Below are 22,754 nucleotides of genomic sequence, written 5' to 3'. Positions count from 1 at the left end.
GGTTTCTGTCCTTAAACCATGGTACAAGATGCCATTTCCTACAAGACTGATACCAGATAGAAGATTTTGCCTCATTTTGCTAAAAAATCAACACACTGCATTTTAAAAGCATCTCGACATTCATGCAGTTCTCTTTGTCTGACAGATGATTTTGGATAAATTAAAAAAGATTAAAATGTCACAAAAGTGCAAACATATAAATCACATATAAATCATAAAACACATCACAAAAATCACAAAACATGTGAAATTAAAATTGCTTTAATGTGTAGATAGATCAAGCCAACACCTAATGTAACTACCATCTGATTATTTTCAACATGTTCCAGGAGTCCACTAGAAAGAAGTTAGATTTAAACTAAGGTTCACTTTTAAACTCTTAACTAATGTGCTGTTAACTTTAATCAGAATTGATTTTTAATTTTCTGAACTCTTACAGGGATTGAATTAGAATAAAAGTAAATGAAATCTCTGTGCAAAAAAAGTACACTTTGAATAGCATCTAAACAAACAAAACTGTGGAATCTAAAGATAAATACTATTTAATTGTTTGTAAATGTTACATGAAAAAAATAAGTGAGGTTTTCATACATACCTCTCTTCCACAGGCTGTGGCAAATGCTGTGGTTCAATGGCATTAAGATACAGCGAGTCTGCTGTTTTAATCTGACAGGCTTGTACAGTCAGATATTTGAATATATGCACCTTACCCTTTGTACAAATCTGTGGGACAAGGAAAAAAATAGGTTTAAAATTAGAATAAAAAAGGCAATTTATTCCAATTGTCACTTAGTACAAACCTCCCTGAAATTCAACTAATATTATAAATTTCACTTAAAGGAAAATTGATTTTTTTTAAAATTTACTAAGTACTTCAATTATATACTCAATTATTTCTGTCTACCAATATAAATACCTTCAGAGCCTAAGAGAGAAAACAAGAAAATAATGTATTCTTTAAAAAAATCCAAATGAGCATCTAACTTGAAAATAAAAGACATTCAAACATATGGTATGGCCTATTAGTAACATAAATTGGGTAATTAATTATTTTCAAAATTAGCGTATCATGACATTTAATTAACTGGTGTTCTCTTTATATTCTTGGTCACATGGTTATTAATAGTGTCCAAGAATACTTATGATGCAATTCATTGTCATTTCATAACTTTTTCTTTAAGTGCACACCTCTTGCTTTGTATTTTTTAGTTTAAAGGCAGCATCACTATTGATTATGAAAAGCATTTCTCCAATGTAATAAAAATTCTTAAGTATTTAAAAAACTGTTGAGCCAGAACACTTGTGGCTTTCAGAGATGCAGTTTGAATTTACTGTCCAGTAAGTTAACAACAATAAAAAAGAATATAAAATAGTCCTTTGAGCAGCAAACACAGGCTGCATTCACTTATCTTTATTACTAAGAGTGGCCTACAGCTCCAAAGAGGAGTTTTATTTCTTTGTGCATCACAGTCTATGAACTTACACTATAAAGTGAAATAAACTTCACATGGATTGTGTTTTAGACTATTTAGGCATATTTTTTAAGTTAAAGTTAGCAAATCACTGTAGAACCTCCTAGAACTGGATTCATTTTACCAGAAAGAAAAAATACCCAGGAAGTATATCACTACTTTTTTTTAAGTTATATACACATTCCAATGTTAATTTTCATATGCAGATAGAAATCATAAAAATTAACAGCTAACAGAATCAACATCTTCTAGATGTGTGTGTTAGTTTAAGTGCTGTACAAATTCATATTGAGAACAGAGGATATTTTTAATGTCTTATTTAGATACATCCTATGTCTTATTTAAATATCAACAACTATCAACAGTCTGTGATGACTGAAATTCAGAAGCCTGCAATTGCAGAAGGTGACATTTTACACTCTAAAATGTGTTAGCAGCCATCCAATATTAAGACACAACTTCAATTATTACTTACTTGTGCTGGTGGAGATTGCAAAGGATTATTCTCAAGCAGTAATACTTGTAACTGTGTCATCTTTCTAAAACAAATTGGAATCACAAGCACTTTATTGCAGGAAAAGTCAAACTTTACCAAGGGAAGCTGTACTAGTTCTAAAAGTAATAAAAGGAGAGAAGGTGTTATATCAGTTTTTATTTTTAGCATAAAATAATACAATGTTTTTAATAACCCTTCTTTTGCATTCAGGAAAAATACAAACTCAGGGAGGAATAATATCAACATTTACTCCATTTTATACTGTGAAATAAAAGAGTGTTGTTACACAAGTGACAAGAAATTCTAAAACAAATACTTTGAAATTTTTATTTTCCCTGAAAATCAGCTGACACTTCCCATACTACATTCAGACACTTGTTTAACTTAAAAGTTGCCTAGAATCATGAGGATACATTGAAGAAACCTCACACACTGTTCTTCAGTGGATACCATTGAATGTTATATTCTGCAGACCCAAATGGAATAAAATTTGAACACAAATACCTACTTTTTAGCAATAACTACTTATATGATTTAAAAATACTGTCAAAATTATAACAAGAAGAGCTACTGTGAAGACTTTTTGTTCATTTGCTTTTACCTTGGGGTAAAACTTCGAGGTAATTTCTTCTGACATTCAGTTCTTTTAAAGATTTCAGCTGGCCTATCTGCTGTGGCAAAGCTGTGATTTCATTACAGCTGACATCCTACAGTGAAACAGTAATAATAAATAATGATGAACTTCCAGCTCCTACATGTTCCATAATACAAACATAACTAAAATGCTGTTATCATTGTGACATTTTATTAACCTGAAAAAGTGCAACCATCTATGTCCTGTAGTCACAACAAAATAAACACATTGGAAAATGTCTGTACATTCATTAAAAGCAGAGCAAATTGTTATTTGGAGAACAAGTTGATTTTGAAAATTAATTTAATCTCTACAGAAATATTTAAAACTACTTACTTAACAAGTTCTATTTTTCTGCTCTTTTCTTCATCTGAAGAATTCAGTATAGTAATTATATAACCAAATATGTTAGGATGAAATGTAAAAATCCTAGTGTGTGGATCTGAGTTTTAAAAAAGCTTCTCGTTCTTCTAGATGGAATATTTAATCAAAATATATAATAACAAAAATAATACTAGTAATACAGCAATAGCATTCTGTAATGATGGTTAGTAAAGGCATATATTTTATCATCATGACACGCAGCAGACCATAATGAAAAGGGACAGAGCTTATTTGGCATTACTTAACTATTTCAAGCTAGAAACTGCTATGAATGTGCTTGAAAGATCAACTCTTTGGATTAAGTCAGTCTGTGATGAGAAAATTGTTAAATACTAGCTATCATTTTTTTCTGCCAAATGGACATTGAAACCTCTGCTCACATCCCAGGCAACCTGCAAATTTCAGTAATGTCCCAATTATGCTGTCATTTCAGTACTAAAAGAAGGATACAGTATCTCACAGAATGAAAGCTAAATGGGGTAATGCCCCATTTTCCTGAAAAGCCAACTGAATACTCCTACTCTCTCAACTGTTTCAAATGTATTTATAAAGTATCTAGAACACCTAGACAAAAGTTGGAGAAGCCATAGACAAAAGTTGGAGAAGCCAGATTTCCAAGTCATGTTTTTGACGATGCCTGCTTTAATGCCAGTCAAAAGCATTATATTAACTCCCTATCTTTGAGCCTAAAATCTACTTAACAAAAAAATGATACTAAAACCAAAATGTGATCTGGCAATGCTATACCCTGTATCCAACAAGTTTCTTCTTGTAATAGAATCCTGTTGCTGCCAAGACTTCCTTCCCTTCTCAAAACACAGTCAGGAAATTACTGTAGCTTTTAGACAAGGAAATTAAAAATCCCAGCTAATGAGTGCACTTTTGCCCAAGTTGTCACAACGTTTGGTTAATTGCACTGTTCCCTGATCATTTATTTTTAAAGCTTTGCTGTCCTATTTTTAATTTACAGTCTTTAAATTACTTCATAATTAGATACTTGATTTTTAGGGCACAGAATCTCAAGTCACCTTGTGGCAAAGAAACTCTAGACCAAGTGTACTTAGGCACACATACCAGAACAAGTCAGGGTAAGAGACAGAGAATTCTAGTGGAAGCACCAAAAAAAAAAGAAAAAGAAAGCTGGCAGTGTGTAACCTCAAAAACGAAGTCCACTTCCACTTACAGCCTTTCAAAACATCCTCAATAAGACTGATCTGTTGTGACAGCATGTCAGCATTCACAAGATCTCTAGAGACAGCAGTATCCTTTAGCCTACTAAACACTGTCGTTCAACTTGCATTTTTTTATTACTTTGTTTGAATAGCCATGGAAAACAAAGGCCTGCAACGCTTATAATTATGCTCTTGACTATTATTAGACTTGATGAGTGTGTTTGTGACAGAGACAGTGTTAAACTTTCTCATTACTTTGCCAACAATGGAAGCAATACTATCAAACACCTATGGTTTCCAAGCCAGTAATTTTTTAAGGAATTAGGAAACCAGCAGTTTGGAACTCGGCTTCAGGGACATTTGCAGGTAACTGAAGTGCAAACACTCAAGTTCCATGGGGAACTAGTATTTGCTGAGGTCATACTTCTGGTATTAATTCTATTTTGTTCTCACCAGATAGACCATGTCCTGCCATGACAAGGCAATTTGTCAAAATCAGAGAAATGTAAGGGTTTTGTTTAACATTTAATAAATTAAGGAAATTTAATATTAATTTCTGTGTCATGAAGCTCAGTGGCATGAAAGCAAAATCATCAACTGTTTCCCTTTGTTTATGGTAATGTTTAAATGGCCTTAAACCAATCCAATTCAGCATGTATGTTCAGCAAGATAAACAGAAAAAACAATAAGGTACTCTGACTCCACATTAACATATTTATTCATACACACACAGAAGTTTATCCAAACCATTCAAATTGAGGTGAACTTCCTCCTTTCATAACTTTAAACTCAGCACTCCCGACTGAGCCATTGTTTCTAAAAAGCACCTGCATTCAGTCAGAGCTTGTGACACAGAAGCTGTACTGAAGAGTAAAAAGAAGTTACACAGTTTGTGAACACACGGACCCTTGTAGCAAACAGCAGGCAGCAAGTCCCACATGGTCAGGCTGCTGTCTCTGATTAGATGAATGAGGAAAAGGACATAAATCCCAGGTGAGAAATTTGAAGGCTTCCAACATGAGATAGGAGCATCCCAGAGATAGAGAGGGCTGTTATCTGAAGAAGGCAGAAGTGCAACACTGCCTGATAGAATGGAGAATGGAATTGTACATATGATAGTTTTGGGTACAATTACTGAGCCATCTCTGCCCAATTACTTTTCCTTGGCAGAAAGTAAGTTTCAGATTATCTTCACACTAATTTTGCACTCTCCTGGCTGACAGTAGAGGCATGATTGAGTCAAAGGATTTTTTGCAGCAAATAAAAGTAAACTTCCCAACCAAATTTTTTGCCAAATAATTACAATGCATTCTGCAGGGACAAAAACTTATGCTACAAGCACCAAAATAAGTTAGCTGTCAGAACCCTAAATTTAAAAGAATACCTGAAAGGTTTCTGCATGTAATATCAAAGTTATTCTACGCTACAGGTATGAAATTCATAAAAATATGTACCTGTAATAGAAAAACATTACCTAGCCCATTTTGGAGGATAGAAAGGAAAATGCAGAATTTATTGGAAAGACCTAATTTGCAGCAAACTATGTTTGCATCATTCTACAATGACTATATACATTTTGTATTAAAAAAGTAGATAAAAAGAACCCTTTGCTATGTACATACAGATCTCACTGCATGCAGCTTGTGAAACACCTGGGGAACCTGAGGTTGCTCAGAAATGTCCTATGGATATGGGAACTGCACAGAGCCAGGTGGCATCTCAGGGTTTATCCCCTGGCCCAGACAGCACCAGCACTGTGTACACACCAAAACAACACCATTCAGACTCTGGCATTGCTCTTCACAGCTGAACTTTTTGTGCAACAACTGCAACATGACTTCATGTGTTTTGTTTGTTTCTTTTATGTGTTTTAGAACAATGATCACCTTTATTATCTAAACTGCTTTACAGTTTACATGCCAACACAGATTCCCCACTCTCAATCCTACCACTATTTGTTTCTCCCAATACATCACAGTTATTTCATTTCCAGTTAAATAGTGCAACTCATTTCGCTAGAAATGCACCAAACAAACATGGTAGCATCAAACTGTGTAATCAGGTCATCTGAACAGACTCATGCTCAATTTAACAAAAACTTGTTTTTCATTCAGCCCCCCCCTCCCCCCGCCACCAATGCCTTCTAAGTCAAAAAGAACAAGCATCAGACCTTTTTCAGTTTTCATGCATCTTCTAGGCTACCAAAGTGACATGTAGCTAGAGCTCTCATATGACATACTTTTAGAGCAAAAATTGTTTTGCTCTTCATGACAAACAGTAACACAAACTATACCATAACTGGAAAGCAATATGAAAATCCAGAATTCCAGAATTTAAATAAATTATATGCTTGAACAAAACAAACCCAATCTGCTTTGGGTATAATCAACATTGATTTCAAGCTTTTCCTTTTTACTAAATTTAATTTAAATTATTTATAAAACTGGAACCGTCACCTTCTATTGTGTCTATTTAAGCACAACAAAAACAGTGCTATTACCTAACATATTTTTAAGAATAATTAAATCAGAACCATCTGTGTAAATCTCACTAAACCCACCACACACACATAAAAATTTAAAACATTTGATAAAATAAATTAATAATGCTCACCAAAGAAAATAAACTTGATAGTCTTGAACTCAGTCATAACTCAGAAAGGAAAGAAAAGGTAACTACCCTCACCATTCTCATCAACAGCCACATCAATTGTAATATATAACACAAGCCTGATACCACAGGATGCTGCTCAAGAATACCAGAAGGAAAAACCCCCACAGCTGCCACTTCATACTACATATGAAGAATCAATAGCAGCACTGGGGCCTCAAGCAATGTTACTAATTTCTGTAACATAATTTATTGGAGAAAATACTATCATAAAAACAAGAATATTATAAGAAGGCACTTTCAGGCACAGAAAAGCAATGCAGGGTAAATGCTGTCAATGGAGATACCAGCAGCTAGAAGGAAGTTCAAATCTGATTGTTTTACTAAGCATAAATTAGCAGTGTCAAAATACAGTTTGTCAATTTCTATCTCAAAAGGTCAAAATGAATAGAAATAAATAGAAGACTTATGCCATAAAGAATTCAGTCTCAGCCTACAATATATAGCAGAGGAAGAGAAAGTGAGGCATTCTCATATATACTTTCCACAAACAAGAGCAATTAAATTAATACCCAATAAGTTTTGCTTTTTCAGACTGTCATTGACTGGACAATATATTCTAAATGATCTACTGCTTGTAGAAACAGTACTTGTGTAGACAGCTTTGAAAACAAGGAGTATAATCATTTTGTAGATCTGTTTAGATGGGTGTTCCAGGAAAGGAAGGTTGCATGACAAATGCAGTGAAATAAAATGAAAATAGACTGATAAGACCAGTAGCTCGAGTGGAATGCAGTGTGGTAAGCAGATAGCAAAAACACAGAAAGGAAGCAGGAGGGAAGGGTTCTACAGGGGGTGCAACCTTGTAGAGCCTGATGCCAGAATTTAAGGACCTGATACAGTGAAACAGGGAGCCGGGGCAAGCAGGGAGCAACACTGGTAAAGATGAGGAACTTTGAAACTGAGTTTTGAATGAACCAAGGGCAGTGATACTGTTTAAAAGAGTCCTGAAGAATATAAAGCAAACTCCTATTGTGTTACTACCCAACACACTTGAGAAGTTAAAAACTTAAGTTGTGCAAACTACATTATAGTATTAAGCACTTGTTCAAATATATGTGAAAAGTGAATTTTACTGTTTCTATTTAAATTCAAAAGAAGTCAAAATAAAAAGTGAAAAAAAGATCAGTAACATACCAATTCCATTAACTGTTTTAGCTGACCTATCTCTTCTGGAAGGGAACCTAGCTTATTGTTACTTGCAATTAAGACTTTTAGAGGAAGACCACACAGGCAAGCTGGCAAAGAAGAAAGCTGATTTCGACTGCAACAAAACAAAACAAAAAATATTAAAACTGTTGGTGATGTTCTACTGTATACTCACAAACTCTGAGAGCTGCAAAATACCTTCATTTTCGTGGGTCATATTTTATGCAGATAAAATTGGAATTTTCAAAACGCAATAAATAAGAAGACACTTGCACATTAGAAACACCTGATTATTGACTAACAATATTGCAGAATTTACCACTGTGGAAAAAATGCATTGTATCAGTTTAACAACATGGTAAAAAGTCTGTTTGTCACAAAGAACAGCTGTTTCCCTTCTTAATGAATACAGGAAAGTCAACTGAGACAGTATTTTGCAAATATTTAAACATTCCCGTGGTTTTATGTGCCATTAAAATGGATGTCTTTTGTTCCAGCTGAAAGACAAATACATAAATCACAGACAAATGGTTATTTTCTCAATTAATTTAAAGCACATTTATAGTCGAAGATTACTTGGTATGTCTCGGTCTATGGCTCTGTCCTATTAACCCAGGTAAACACAGCAAATATTTCTGGGACTATCAGTGGTTCATTTCTTCCCAAGATTCATAAGGTAGAGCTTAAAGATGACAAATACCATGACCCTTTGTGATGTCCACAAGACTAAAAATAGTAATTCGTGGCTCAATTCCCAGAAGAAACTTTATGCTTATCAGAATAACATAGTTAAGTTTCTTCTGGACTATTTAAAAATTTCCTTAAAATATAACATTTTCTTTCTTGTGATTATTAACATGTAATAAAACAATGAACAGTAACTTGAAGTGCTACCCCAGTATAAACCCTTTTTATTAGTTCCTGCCTACACGTTAAGGCTTCAGAAAGCAAAAATCTATGACCACACTCTGGAACACACGGCAAAAACTGTCCTGTGTAATTTCAGTAGGAGTTGCAATATTGACAAGAAACAAAGACAGGCAAAAATCAAAATTCCACAAGTTGCATTCCACAAGTTGCAAGTCCACAAAGCATTTCTTCAAGAGCCAGACCAGCAGCGTGCTACAAAGCTGCATATCGAGATGCATATTCATGCTCTACAAAACAGTCCCAAAACGTTGTACAAAGCAAACTGCCATCTTATCTCTGTTGTGCATGCCAGGATACAGACAGATATCAAGTAACAAACCCAAAGTAAATAAAAATGAGAACCCCAACTGCTAACCAGCAGAAGCTGAAAAAAAGTATGAATGCTTATTGTGGAGCCAGGTTTCTTAATTCTAATGTCCTTACAGAAGGCCAAGACATAACTTTTATGAAAAATTACCTGGAAGTATTGTTTCAAGTTCTAAAGAACTCAAATAGAGGAAGCTTAGAGTCTAAAACAGTAACTCCTGTACCGCAGATCAGATAAAAAATAAGTAAAACCAATTTTTAAGCTCCACAGAACTCAGATGCAATCCAGTAAGAGATAAGGAACAGAACATAGCCAGGGCAAGTGAGTAATAAATCATCATTAGTTTCAAAGGAATTTCTTTAAATAAAACATGAACAGTATCCACCAAGGCCCAAAAACTATATATAGATCTCTTGGCATCACTTTCTAATGCTATTCAGCATATGGGCTCTGCTGGCAACAGGCAGAAAAATATGCATTTTAAATCTATTATGTATTTCTTGCCAAGAAGCAACGTGGTTAGAAAGTCAAGGATGTATTTCTTTCCTCAGACCCTTCAACATGTTCAACTAATATGGGGAAGGGCACATCCAGGTAAACAGGGTATTTTAAACTGAGAGAAATGTCCTTATTTAGTCAAATAAAAAATCACTTTTATTTTGCTCAATTTAGTTTCATAGTGATATAAAATCTACTCTAGTTTTGTGATGATTCAGACAAATTATATCACTACACAGAGTTCTAATTCACTGTTTCATGACATTGAATTCTTACCAAGTTAATTCTAATTCCTAAATTTACCAAGATGTTTTATGCATATTTAATAACTTAATCCAGTTTTAAGTTCTTCATGTATATCTAACAAACACTAATTCAAAATCTCAATTCCTGTTTTTTGTATGTGTGCAAAATTCTCAGGACACACTACTCCACTTAAATTTTTAAGACAAAATAGTGTTCCACAGTGGCCAAAACTGCAGTATAGTAATAATGTAGACTTGAGAAAATAAGACATGAGAAAGATCTTCAGTGTTGATAAAACTGATGATCAGGACTTCATTCCCTGAATTTCACAGGCCGAGAGACACTTCACCTTCTACTCAGACCTCATTCTCACAAATATCAGACTGATATATCTTCACTATTACAGTTTTTACACATTAAACTACAAAGAAAACTCCACACCTTGACCCAGCTGAAAAAGGGCTCACTTGCCCTCCATCAAGAGCACATGTGCATTCACATGCACTTTAACTAGCAGCAATTCTCTGTACTGATTATTATTCACACAGATTTTTCCTGGAAAGGAGGCAAAGATGTCTAATGCTTTGCCATTTTCTTCTCAAAAAGGCAGCAACTATATTTCTTTCATAATATGACTATGCTAGTGATAGATATAGTATCTCAGTCTTCCATTCTATTCCCCATGGTGAAAAATATAAGTCCTCTGTCCCTCCATCTTTTGAACTGCAAAATGTTCTTCAAGCTTTACAAAATTAGTCATCAGAAGTGAATTAAAAGAATACAACTGTACGGATGTGATTAGCATTCTGGATTTGTTAGAAGATTAAGGGACAGAACTGGATTAACTTTCTTGGTTTTCTTTTAATAATTATTTTTACATTTTGGCATTTATGATGCCTTCATACAGAGCTGTCTCTGAGGCCAGTGAGCTTTTGTGTTACCCTTTTCAGTAACATGAAAAAATGCAGTCAGTTGTTCCAGAACTTTACAAAGCACAGACAAAAAAGTTTTACATATTTGCAAATAAACAAAAAAACGTGGCAAAGATAAACTTACCTCAAATTTAAGTAAGTTAGCATTTGTAAGTTTACTATGGCATCTGGTATAACTTTGATACAATTGTGGTATAGATTTAGTGTTTCCAGTGACACAAAATGGCACAATTCCGTAGGAACTTCAGTCAACCTATTCTTGGATAAATCTGAAAAGAGGAAAAAGAGAAAAGGTACATTTTTTTAATCATTAGAAAGATGTACTTTGAAAAGCTGCATTATATTAAAGTGCATAAATATAATTTACAGGGAAGCAGCAAACTAGGTCTTTATTATGCAAAGTAAAACTAGAGCAAACTTTTACAATTTTGAAATGGAACAGGCTGCATATAAAAGAGCAAACATTCAATTAGGATTTATTTGGTCTAATAAAAAGTAATTATTTGCAGGACTCAATATACTGAGGAAATAGTTGCAAAGAGATTCTAAAGCTCATATAATATACCCAAAGATCTAGCCAATACACAGTTAGACATCTGCAAATAACTACAACATTGAGAGAAAACAAGCAGGATTATATCTTTAATCCATTTAAACAGATAAATAAATCAGGTAATTCTTCAAACTGGCCTATATTTCCTGAGTCTAAACCATTTATAAATGAATGCTACCCAAAGAAATAGTGGTGGTCTTCAAGAATGGATTTTATATAAGTACATACAAGACAACAGTGATGGATTCCAATCCCCCAAGACACTGCTTGTACCCACAGAACAAAAGCTTTTGACTTTTGATCAATTATTCATTCTTCATTTGCCATTCTAAGCACACAGACACAAGGAAAAATAAGGAGGAAAAAATGTTACTGAGCTTTGTTACTTAACTACCACTGTATGAAGAATGGGTATCACAATACTGATGTGAGCTCAAGTCATAAAATAATAATTCATGGCAGCATTCAACTGAATCAACTGGGTTCAAATCATTGCTTAAGTAGTGTTGCAGAAGAAATCTTATCCTCAGAAAGTAGACAAATGCTACCTACCCATGTTGCTAGCCTGATAACTTGACCTGAAGAACAGTCACCTGTGAAGTGGAAGGAAGAGGAATGCACCTATGCAAAAAGTGAAATGTCTGATGGTAAGGAAAAAAATAGAACTTAATGATCTCCTCACTTCACTGCTGCTATTTTAAGCCTAGTGCCTGATCCTTCAAAGCTTATTTCAAAGCTTACTTAAAATAAATTTTTAAAAAAGCAGCCAAAATATGGATTATTTCCATGGCCCGGTCCTCAGGACTGTAAATCATATTTTTGCTTTTTGTGAACAAACAGGTAGAAGTCTGAAGAATTTTTTAACTTCCTTTGAAGCTGGCTGTGCTGAAGCACAGCTTGAATTCAAACCTATCACCAGCCAGGACTTATAAGTTTTGTTCTTGTCTCCTGCAACGTGAGCTGAAATTCAGCACACTCTAGTCTTGTCAGCCTCCACTTGGTTTCACCTCGTTGCTTCCAACAAGAAGTTGGTTTCATTAGTCCATCCCCTACCAAGGCAATTGTGATGTTCTGCAGGCACAGTAACTGAGAGCAGTTCTGCTGACCCTAACAGCAGCATGATCGAATTGAGCACCTCAACCAAAATTATTCACTTCTAAGTTACTATACAACAGCAACTCTAATTGCTCTGCTTTCTCTTACCAGAATCTGATGGTGGTTAGACACAGCATTACCTCACCTTCTGCTTCCCTTCATTTCTGACATCAAACTAAAGCATTTCCTGTTGAGTGACCCTTACTACTGTTTCAAAGCGGGAGAAAGCTCTTCATTATTCCTCTGGTTTAGTGCTTTAATTCTCTACTGTTTTCTATTTATCCTGAGAGCACTTGTTTATCAGCATGGCATTCCAAAAGAATTCTGCTGCCTTTCTAGCTATGTTTATTATCAGATATTAACAGAAGACTGCCATGCTGTAACTTTTTGCATCATGCAGGGGCTATTCATATTTTACAATTCAAGTGCAAAGAAAACCTCACTTTTTTTAAAATCATGCTTTTCCATTGCCAGGAATATCCTGCTCACTTTCTCCTTTAAAGTGGAAGGAGCAGCAAAATCCAGACGAGTGAACTCTCCTGTCTGGGTTGAAAACAACCTGTATGGCACTAATGGAGAGGAACAACTCATCCTTCACCTGATCCTGCTCCAGTGATACACAGATCAAAACCTGGGAAAACTAAAATGTTGCTTCTTCTCAAGCTCCTAAAACTGCAGCCTGCCACCTAAGCTCTCTCTTCATGCCTGTTCTCATTTATCTTCACATCAAATAAAATACTCTTGCCACAATATATGACTCACTCTTAAAAAATTCTAGTATCTCAAAAAAGCAAAATAGCAACTAGATTGACACCAGTCCTAAAACAGGCATTACTAAAACAGTTAAATGCCTTTTTTCCCCATTATTTATTGCTATTTTTTGTTCTCAAGGTTTTAACTCTGTCAAAGTGATGAAAGAAAAACAAAAGCCACACAGATCATCACAGACAAATCCCTTCCTGTCATCCACAGGACCATGGGTTATAGGTCACACTACATGCACAACAAAGGAAGTCAATTATTTGTTGCTGTGTAGTCATCACAGTAAAATAATTTCAACACTTATATCTACTGTTGCTTCCTAAATAATGATGATAATAAAAATGATCTTTAAAAATCTAACCTATTCACATTATAGGGCAGGGTAATAAAAGCTGCACATTATATTTACATTGTTGTAACGTAACTTAATAGAAAAAGCAGAAGTTTGTCACTATAATTTACCGATGGAAGGTATCATTAACAGGAAATCTGAATGTCTTCCATTCCACATAGTACTGGAATGGAATCTGACATACAGAATGTCCATTGCATTTTTAACTTGTGATATAACTTTTGCCAAAAAATAGACCTCCCTGATCATATGGAAGTTAAAGAAGAAAACAGATTGCTTTTGTACAATCCTAGAATGAATGCAAGCCTCTGAACATGATGCAGCTGTGAAGAAAGCTTAGCAGCTTTCTGAAAATTCCACAGAGGAAAGCATATGTTGTAAGAAACTAAAGGGAAAACAGCCTGCATAACAGTTTTATACTGTACCTTATAAGCCCATAAAACATGTAGAGAAACCTCTGAAGTTCACACAATTATTGATACTACTTTATATGAAGATAAGATGCAGAAATTTGAGGAAAAAGTAAGTCTGTATAAAACTCAGAGTTAACCTGAAATACAAGTTCTAGCATAAAATACAAAGGATAAGACTTCAGGAAACTGCAGAATCATTTGAGCATATTGAGAAAAACAGCATGCCTGTACCTTGGTTTTGTACCTTGGTCACCATTCATAAACTTTCTGAAATTTTTTTGCTAAGGCACTCTTAGGTTATTTAGGGAAAAGGAAGAATGCAGAAACTACATTTTAAACCACTTGTGACAATATTTTTGAAATACAGAAACAACTAGTTGGCAAACCTTTAGTTTCTTCCTGCAAGTCTTTACACTTCCCAAATTGCTAAGCTGCACACCCCCTTATATCACTAATTTGAAAAATAACATTTCACGGTAATAACTAATAATGAAGTTACTGTACAGACTGGCTTTTGCTACAGAAATGGAAATTAACAGAGGGGTGGAATTTGCTGGTGTTTAAAAGAATTTTAAACAATTTGCTTAGACTATGCAACACAAGGGAGATCTAATTCCTGAATCTATAATAGCAGAAGAACATTTCATGGTTGCCAAGACAGTACAGGTAGGTTTCACCTGAGGTCTCTACTTCCTGTAACTTCCATTATGAAATAGGTGACACAAATACCAAACAATGGGGCAAGGGAGTCCACGCAATGGAGTGAGCTTCCTATTTTAAATTAAATATACCGTTCATTCATTATTTGTGACACCAAGACATTCTCAAACTACATCTGGCTTCACTTCATCTTTCCCTGCCAAGAACAAGTTTGTTAAAATTCCAAAATAAAGTAACAGAACACAAAAAAATAAGCAAGCCAGTTTAGAAAAATATTAGAGGGACTCTTGATCTGTAAAAGAGTCAGCAGAACTCTGGCGCAATGACACGGCTTTTGTATGAGAAGTGTTACTATGTTGGAAGCCAGACAGGAACTACACAAAATAAGAACTTCCTTAGCTGGGAGTGAACAACAAAAAGCAAAAAAGCTCACAGTGGTAAATAAGCATTTAACAAGAGACTCCAAGCCTTGTTTGGTAACTGGCACACTGCATGGCCAGGAACCACGCTGCCGTTACAGCAGCAATTACTGGCCCCCATCCCTGCGGCAAAACCTTTTCATTCCTACAGCTCTGAAAACCCCCACCACAATGAAGTGCTGCCACTGAGTAGGACCCTCCTGACTTCACAATTAACAGCCAGACAAGTGCCACTATATGTGTGTATATGCTATATATGCATGGTATAAAAACCTGCACTGCAGAAACCAAAATGGTTTTGTCAAAATAACCAAAATAGTATTAGAAGTCAGATAGTTACATTTCTTTCACTAAAGCTACTCAAGTGCTCCAATTTTACTACTTTCCAGTGATTAATATATTTTTAAATATCAGTTATTAGTATATTATTAAACACACATGATTAATGAGAGAGCTAAACAACTTAAAACCTTAAATTGTAAAAGTAATTCCTTAAACAAATACACACATGCACTACTACATCATAAATATTGACAAAGAACTTTAAAGAAAGCAGTTTCTTAAAAGGAAGTGATTTACACATTTCAGATGTTAGACACATTGACTCTAAGTTTATGTTTCTAGCACATAAACCTGCAATAGACAAAAACTGAAATTGTGCTATAAGCATCTATCCACCATTGAACAAGAAAAAAAATTAAAAATATATATATATATATGAAATATCTGTATTTGCTATCAAGTTCCTGAAATCAAGACATTGCAAGGGAAAGAAGTCGTCCAAGCAACCTTAATTCCAGCCACTAAGTTGCTTTTTTTCTGTAGGATTCAGAACTTAATGAGTAACAGACAGGAATAATTTTGAAGAAGTTATTTGCATTTGCACTAAGATACCATTCAAGGTATTCAAATGAGATGTCTGAAATGCATTTGACAAGGAAGTCAAACAATTCACTGTAAAAGCCTAAAAAAAATAGTTCAACCCTAATCTCATAATGCAAATAAGAACGTTAGAAAATACATAAAGAAGTCTGTAAAGGCACAACCACTCGGAACTCTTCCTTTTATACTGTAATGTCCCCATAGTTTTATCAGGCTCTGAGAAAGCCTGTATTTCCTCATTAGCAAGGTACATCTTCATTGGGAACTGAAGCCACAAATGACAGCACCGTATCTTGGACACTTTTTGGAATATCTACTTAAAGTGCACTTCAGATCTTTGGAAATGCTGTCTCCCACTTTGGCAAAGAAGGCAAGTCATCCACTATCAATATAATTGCACCTATGAGGATCAATCAAATGTCAATGCTCTCTAATGAAGCAATTACTTTGCCGTCTCCCCCAAATGGTAAAAAGGAAAATCCACCATTCTAGAGACAAATGCTATCCATCAGTCTTGAAAACACTAATGGAACTATCAAGTGCTACATACTTTTAAGACATGCCCTACATGTCATTATCTCCATACTCATGGCAGGATACCTACTCGTCCTCTGCCAGAATTTATGAATAATATCCTGGGTGTACAGCCAGCTTTTACTGCAGAAAACAACTTCTAGGACAGTGGTGCCACACAAGTGAAAAAGAAGCAGCAAAGACCTCCACTGCCTCTGGCATCAAATGCATTCTGCTTTGCTCATGACAGTTACACCAAAAAAATGCATGGCATTTCTTCACTAGGAGACATTTCTATCTCAGTTACTTAGCAAACAGAGTAACAAATAACAGAAGACAAAGAACATCCAGCAAAGTAAAAACAGTTCCGCTCCCTAATAGAAAAAAAAGTGACACAGTAATGCATAGGCTCAAAGTTTTTCCTTCTGAAAGTACAACTTGTATCAGATTGAAAAAAGGGTAGCTCTAAAGATGATTCCTAGCAAAGTCATCATTATTGATCCATCATTATTGATTCCAGCAAAGTCATCATTATTGTATGCAACAATAGCATCTGAACATTGATCAATCCCGAATCCAAAGGTACAGCTGCTGACTCAAAATAGAGAAGTGCATCTGTCTCAGGCAGAAAGGCAAAAACATACAGACCTTGGAAGACAAGTATTTTAAAGAGATTATGAAGCAACTCTGCCATCTCATACACTTGGTAAGCACTACTTTTGAGCACTCTCAGCATGTTGTATGTTTCCATCTGTCTCCCATTCATTAAGAACCAACATTAAAAATGTCCACCTCAAAGCCATAGTTAAATTAAGATGTAGGAAATTTCAAAGTGATCATACGTCTACCTTTGTATCAATTTTTCTTTTAATCACTAGATTTAATATATCAAAATTTTCTTCTTTACCACTGTGTGTAATACGTGGACAGTTTAAAGGGCTAATACAGAGAGGAACTAAACGCGGGATTTAGAAAAAAAGGAAAAAATCCCGGACTGAATAAAAACAGGCTGAGATCAGGAAATCGTGGAGCCTGGCAGAGATGTCACCACTAGAGGGGGCCCCGATCTCACAGACTTGGCCAACAGTCTGCACGGGTGTTTCTCCTTCTGCTTCTTTCAGAGCCCACCCCCAGCGGATGCAGGGGGCAGGAACAGGAAGGTTCATTTTAAAACCCCCCTGGGCACTTCTGTGAACCTGTCATCCACAAAAGTTTTCAAAATATTACAAATGTGGCTGATCAGTTGCAACCATTACTGCAGGAAGCAAATATATACACTGATTTCCAACAGGGCCAGCTTAAAAAGAAAGTCTGTTCTGAAATAGTCACAATTGAAGTACTTTTCCCCAACCTTCACGTAACATGATGCAAAAATACAAGGCATCCTTGAACCCTCTGTTGTACAACAACAGCAACGTCTGGACAAAATGATGATACATTTGACAAAGACCCTCTTTGCATCCAACCCCAGCAATTCTTACTTACTCTATTCCATAAATTACTCCACAATGTAATACACAGCTTACTTTTCCACAGTAACCTGAAGTAAAGCATGGCCAAATGTAAGAAACATGCAACTCTATGTTTTTCCTCAGGTAGTGCACTAACTAGCCTGCAGCAATCCAACAGATTAAACTGGCTCTCCCAGTGATCCCAAAATTTTGTGCAAACATCACTTCAGGGTTTTTTGTTTCCTCTGTATGAAATAAGAGGGGAAGGAGGGAGCAAAAGGCTGGCATATTAGCTCAATGGCACACTCTAGTTCCAAGGACATGAAACATGTTCAAAAGAGCACCAGAAGTGTGAAGGAATAAAAAAAAATGAAGGTTACTATAATAGTCTGCTTCATTATTGTACCTGCTTTTAGGTGACAACATACAACCTTTACATTTCTCCTTTAGCTTCTATTTCTTTCTCTTTAGGATAACAATGGTTTGGGGTTAACCTTATCAGTTTAAAAAAAAAAAAAAAAAACAAAAAAAACCCCAAACAACTGTTGGGAGATGAATCTGATGTGAAAGTGCATAAGACTCCCTAAAAACAGGGAGTAAGACAACAGGATTACTCCTGCAGACCTCCATGTGGGTACAAACAGATGTGGACCAAGGTGGACCAGCTGGCCAACAGGTGCCCACCCAGTGGCTCTATCACTCCCATCCTCAGCAGGACAGAGGGAAAAAACACAAAGCAAAAGCTAATAGATCAAGATAAAGACAGGAGAGATCACTCACCAATCACTGTCATGGGCAAAAAAACAGATTCAGCTTGAGGAATCTGATTTACTGCCAATTAATAAGAGAGTAGGGTAATGAGAAACGATAGCAACTAAAATCCCCTTTCCCTTATACTCCTTACAAAACCTCTCTAACGATTCTCTTATTTCTCTTCCAGCCTCCATGTCCCTCAGTGGGAGGGGAACAGGGAATGAGAGCTGTGGTCAATCCATAAACACCTAATTTCTGCCACTCCTTCCTCCTCTTTCTCTTCCCCTACTTGAGGACAGGTTCATCCCATGGGTTACAGTCCTTCATTAACTTCTCCAGCACAGGTCCTTCCCACAGACTGTAGTACTTCAAGAAGTGCTCCTGTATGGGTCCTCTTGCCACATATAGGCACCCAAACACTTGTATCATGTGATGGAAAAAAAGTATCTGGCAACAAATACTTTCCATCAACACAAGAAACATTTGGTATGAAACCCACTTCATGGTTCATGAAGAATTCCTTCTTCCACGCCTTCCGCACAAGAGGGAGGATACAAGTCATTAATTTTCACTCCTCAGTAAACAACCAGCCCTAAGAAGGATCAATGGATTGTATCATGCCAGTACTGCACGAATCAGTCTGAGCAGGACAAATATTTCAGGTGTTTTTTCAGACACAGTAGCAGTAAGAAGAAATCTTCATTCAATTCTAAAAACTTTAAAAACTGCCATCTATCTCCCATTTTTAGCCTTTATAGTAGGTTGACTCAGAGCACTGGGGAAAATAACGGAAGTGTTTACATCATACTCTGTCCAGCTGAATCCCCCCTCTACTGTATGGAACTACATTTCCCTCATCTGCTTGAACTGCTCCTATTGGCACATGAAAGAAAATTTCACAGTAAACACCCACAAATGAGGGCAGGGCTTTCCCTGCCTTCTCTGTGAAAACAAAAAGTAGATCTTGATACGGAAAGGTCCTCAAAATTAGCTTCAGCCACCACAGATACGCTTTAATTATTGGCATGGAATGATGAGAGATCAGGTAAAACTGTAGGCTATAAGGGGACTTCCAGGTATATTAGAGATGTCTAACAGAACTAAGAAATTATGAAATTCTTTTCTGAAAGAAGAACAGAGACCACTACTTTCATCAGATTCAAAAGAAAAGCTGAAAAATATGTCAATTTCATTTGCATGTATATAAATGTGCAGGCACACAAGCTTATTTCATTCAAGCAACTTCTACCTATTGAAGAACTGGAAAACATATGAAATAAAACCAGGAATTATATTCTATCCCAAAAAAGGCAGTGGATCCCTGCACAGACATACTCTTCCGATACCTTGTAGCACAAATCTCTTGTTTTAGCCATAGAGATCATCCTTCTTAAATTTGTCTGCTTTGGAAGTCAACACCTTCCACCTCCATTGGGGAATTCCACCTGATGTCCTCAAAAACAGCAGAATGTAATGTAAGGTCTAGAACCTTTCCCAGCCCACAGACATCAGTAGTAAGAAGAAACAAGCTGAATGCAATGTCCAGGTTTGTTTTTCACTCCATTCTCTCTTTTAATAGCTATTATTTATTTTTTCCTCTCAAGCTGTGAACAGAAGACACTGCTTATGCTATGCATTATCTGCCTCAGTGACCTGCTCAAAGAGGAGTTACCTCACATTTACCATCTGGTGCAAGTAGCACATAAACCAATTTCTGTGAAGCAGCTCACTTGCCCGCACTTTGAGCATAACTATTTTTCACACCTGATAGATTTAAATGCTACATTTGCTTATTTTAAATTCATTTTACACATGAACAGTCTCACTGTTCTGTAAGAAAATTTGCTACAATCATGGAAATGAGCAAAACTTATTTGATCTTTAAGTACATCAAAGGCATGAGGGCAAAGACATGAGAAAACTACCTGATGCTAATTTGCAGTGGCACGGAAAGCAGAGTATTACTCATCTAATCACTTCCCTTTCTGTCTGCCCATCTCCCACAGATGTCAGGGTTAATCTCCCATACCTACATTATTCAAGTTCTTCTTCCCCCACGGTTCCTGAAGTCAGCACAACATAATTGTAACAACTTATCAATACAAATTTGTTTTGTGCCTTGAAAGCTGACTTACACTATCAAGCACAACCTTAAACAATAAAGTAATTATGTGGCTGTTACACAGGAGGTACAACATCTGAAAGAATGGCTAAGAAGTATTTCAGACTTCTAAACAGAACAAAAATCCATGAAAACATTATCAAAAAGGTACCAAGAAAGAAAAATCCTGGAATAAACAAATTATGTTGTAATAATTAATCAAAAATCAGATACCTATTCCTAGACAGAGGGGGAAAAACAAAAGGAAAATATAATAAAAATACTTCCTTGAACTGAAATCAAAATGAGCACAGTACATATTTTATCCATCCTTTAAAAAACCCCAAACAAACTAAAAACCACATAGCTGGAACCACTGGAACTACAGACCTGTAATTTTTGTACTGAGATCTCTATCCTATGTAACTGTTCCCATGGCTCTTCCTTAAGTTTAAGACAATGTTTCTCAACCTTCTAATTTTTCTTTCCTTCATAATCAAAGAACCTTGCCTTCTTTGGGGAAAACAAAACCAAAATAGATATCCAGTATGCTGCTTGTAGGTCAGGGAGGGGTTGGATGGGTAACATGTGCAACTTCTTTTTTTAACTTGTTTTAACGAGTCATAGTTTACAACAGGATTTTAATCTAACATCTTTACAAGATGAGACACATCAGATACACAGACTCCAAAAAGACTTGGGAGGGGGAAGTAAAATTCACACACACAACCTCTACTTATAAACAATCCAGGGTCTGTGACTAGGCAGGTAGAAACCACCTAATATTTGCCATAATTTTTGCTGGGGGATACAAGTGGGAATAAGCCAATAGACACCAATGGCATTTGTGGGCAGCCTGAAATCACAGGTAAGTATCAGTGCTATTGCTGCCTAACAACTGCATAGCAATGTGCATTTTGAAGTGACAAAAGTAAGTGTCCTTCTGGTCTAATTTCTTCCATTTGGTATGTCATGTTTTTTTTTTGGAGGGTATACTTCACAGACAGTCTTCTAAAATGCACAAAATAATTTAACACTCATCAGTACAGCCTACTAAGCCTGGCCTAAATTTCTGCTTCTGGTGTAGATTCATTTCTACTTCCTTGTTCATTTTCCTTTCAAACTACCCTTCATGAGGTCCAAGTTGTACCTTATAGGCTAAGTATTACCATGATATTTTTCTATAAGAATGATTTTGGGCTGAGTACTCTTTCTGAAGGAATTCTGTTGTGCTTTTGCTTTTATTCTTATCTTACCTTGTACATTCCTCTTAGGCTGATGGCTTGTGTGCTCTCACTGTGGTAACACTGGCTTATCACAGACAGAACAGGTTGCATAGAAAGCAGGGAAGGGACAGGAAAGTGTTAATTCATAATGCCATCCCTATCAATAATTAAAATAAAATGTAATGAACTACAGACTCAGAATTCTTATCTTGAGGAGGCTACATCAGCTCATTTATTTATGCCCAAATGAGACCCCTGCAGGTGCATAATGAGGAGTCCTGTGAAGAGCTGATGGACAGCATCATTTCCCTTCAGTTATCGTAGCCTGATGGGTACACAGCAAAGTCTAAGCAAGATTTAATTCATCTCAGATTTAAGAGGTCCAGTAATAGCAATGTTATAACACTGTTGTTATATAAAATTAAAATAAAATAAAAAAATAAAAAAACAAAAAAAAAAAAAGAAAAAAAAGAAAAAAAACCCACTAAAACCCCAACATTTTACTCAATTCTCCTTCTTCCTGCTGATAAATGTAATGCTTTAATGAAACAGTTGGGGTTAAATTGCCCTTGTCAGAAGACAAATGTCTTCCTTGTACAAGCTGGGAACCTGCTCAAATCAGTGACAAGTAACATTTTGATACACATACTGCTGCAAATCCAGGTCAGGTTTTGTGAAAAACAG

At 35.8% G+C, this 22,754-nt stretch overlaps 1 protein-coding gene across 8 annotated transcripts in view; it reads right to left on the bottom strand.

The window, feature by feature from the left end:
• Positions 1-22,754, bottom strand: part of LRCH1 (leucine rich repeats and calponin homology domain containing 1) — a 115,842-nt gene that overhangs the window by 51,458 nt on the left and 41,630 nt on the right. For all 8 annotated transcript variants that reach the window (XR_010356121.1, XR_010356122.1, XR_010356123.1 and 5 more), the window contains exons 2-6: positions 11,015-11,159; positions 7,966-8,092; positions 2,570-2,675; positions 1,948-2,084; positions 596-723 (exon numbers count right to left, since the gene is read on the bottom strand). Coding sequence is in view for 2 of the 8 variants with exons in the window: in XM_064408763.1 (XP_064264833.1) it covers positions 596-723; positions 1,948-2,084; positions 2,570-2,675; positions 7,966-8,092; positions 11,015-11,159 (643 nt within the window). In the remaining 6 variants the exon portion in view is untranslated. The remainder of the gene's footprint in view (positions 1-595; positions 724-1,947; positions 2,085-2,569; positions 2,676-7,965; positions 8,093-11,014; positions 11,160-22,754) is intronic.

Source organism: Passer domesticus, chromosome 2, assembly GCF_036417665.1.
Source record: "Passer domesticus isolate bPasDom1 chromosome 2, bPasDom1.hap1, whole genome shotgun sequence".
In the NCBI taxonomy this organism is placed as follows: domain Eukaryota; kingdom Metazoa; phylum Chordata; class Aves; order Passeriformes; family Passeridae; genus Passer; species Passer domesticus.
Note: the sequence above shows the minus strand (reverse complement) of the source record. Positions and strands in the feature narration are given on the sequence as shown.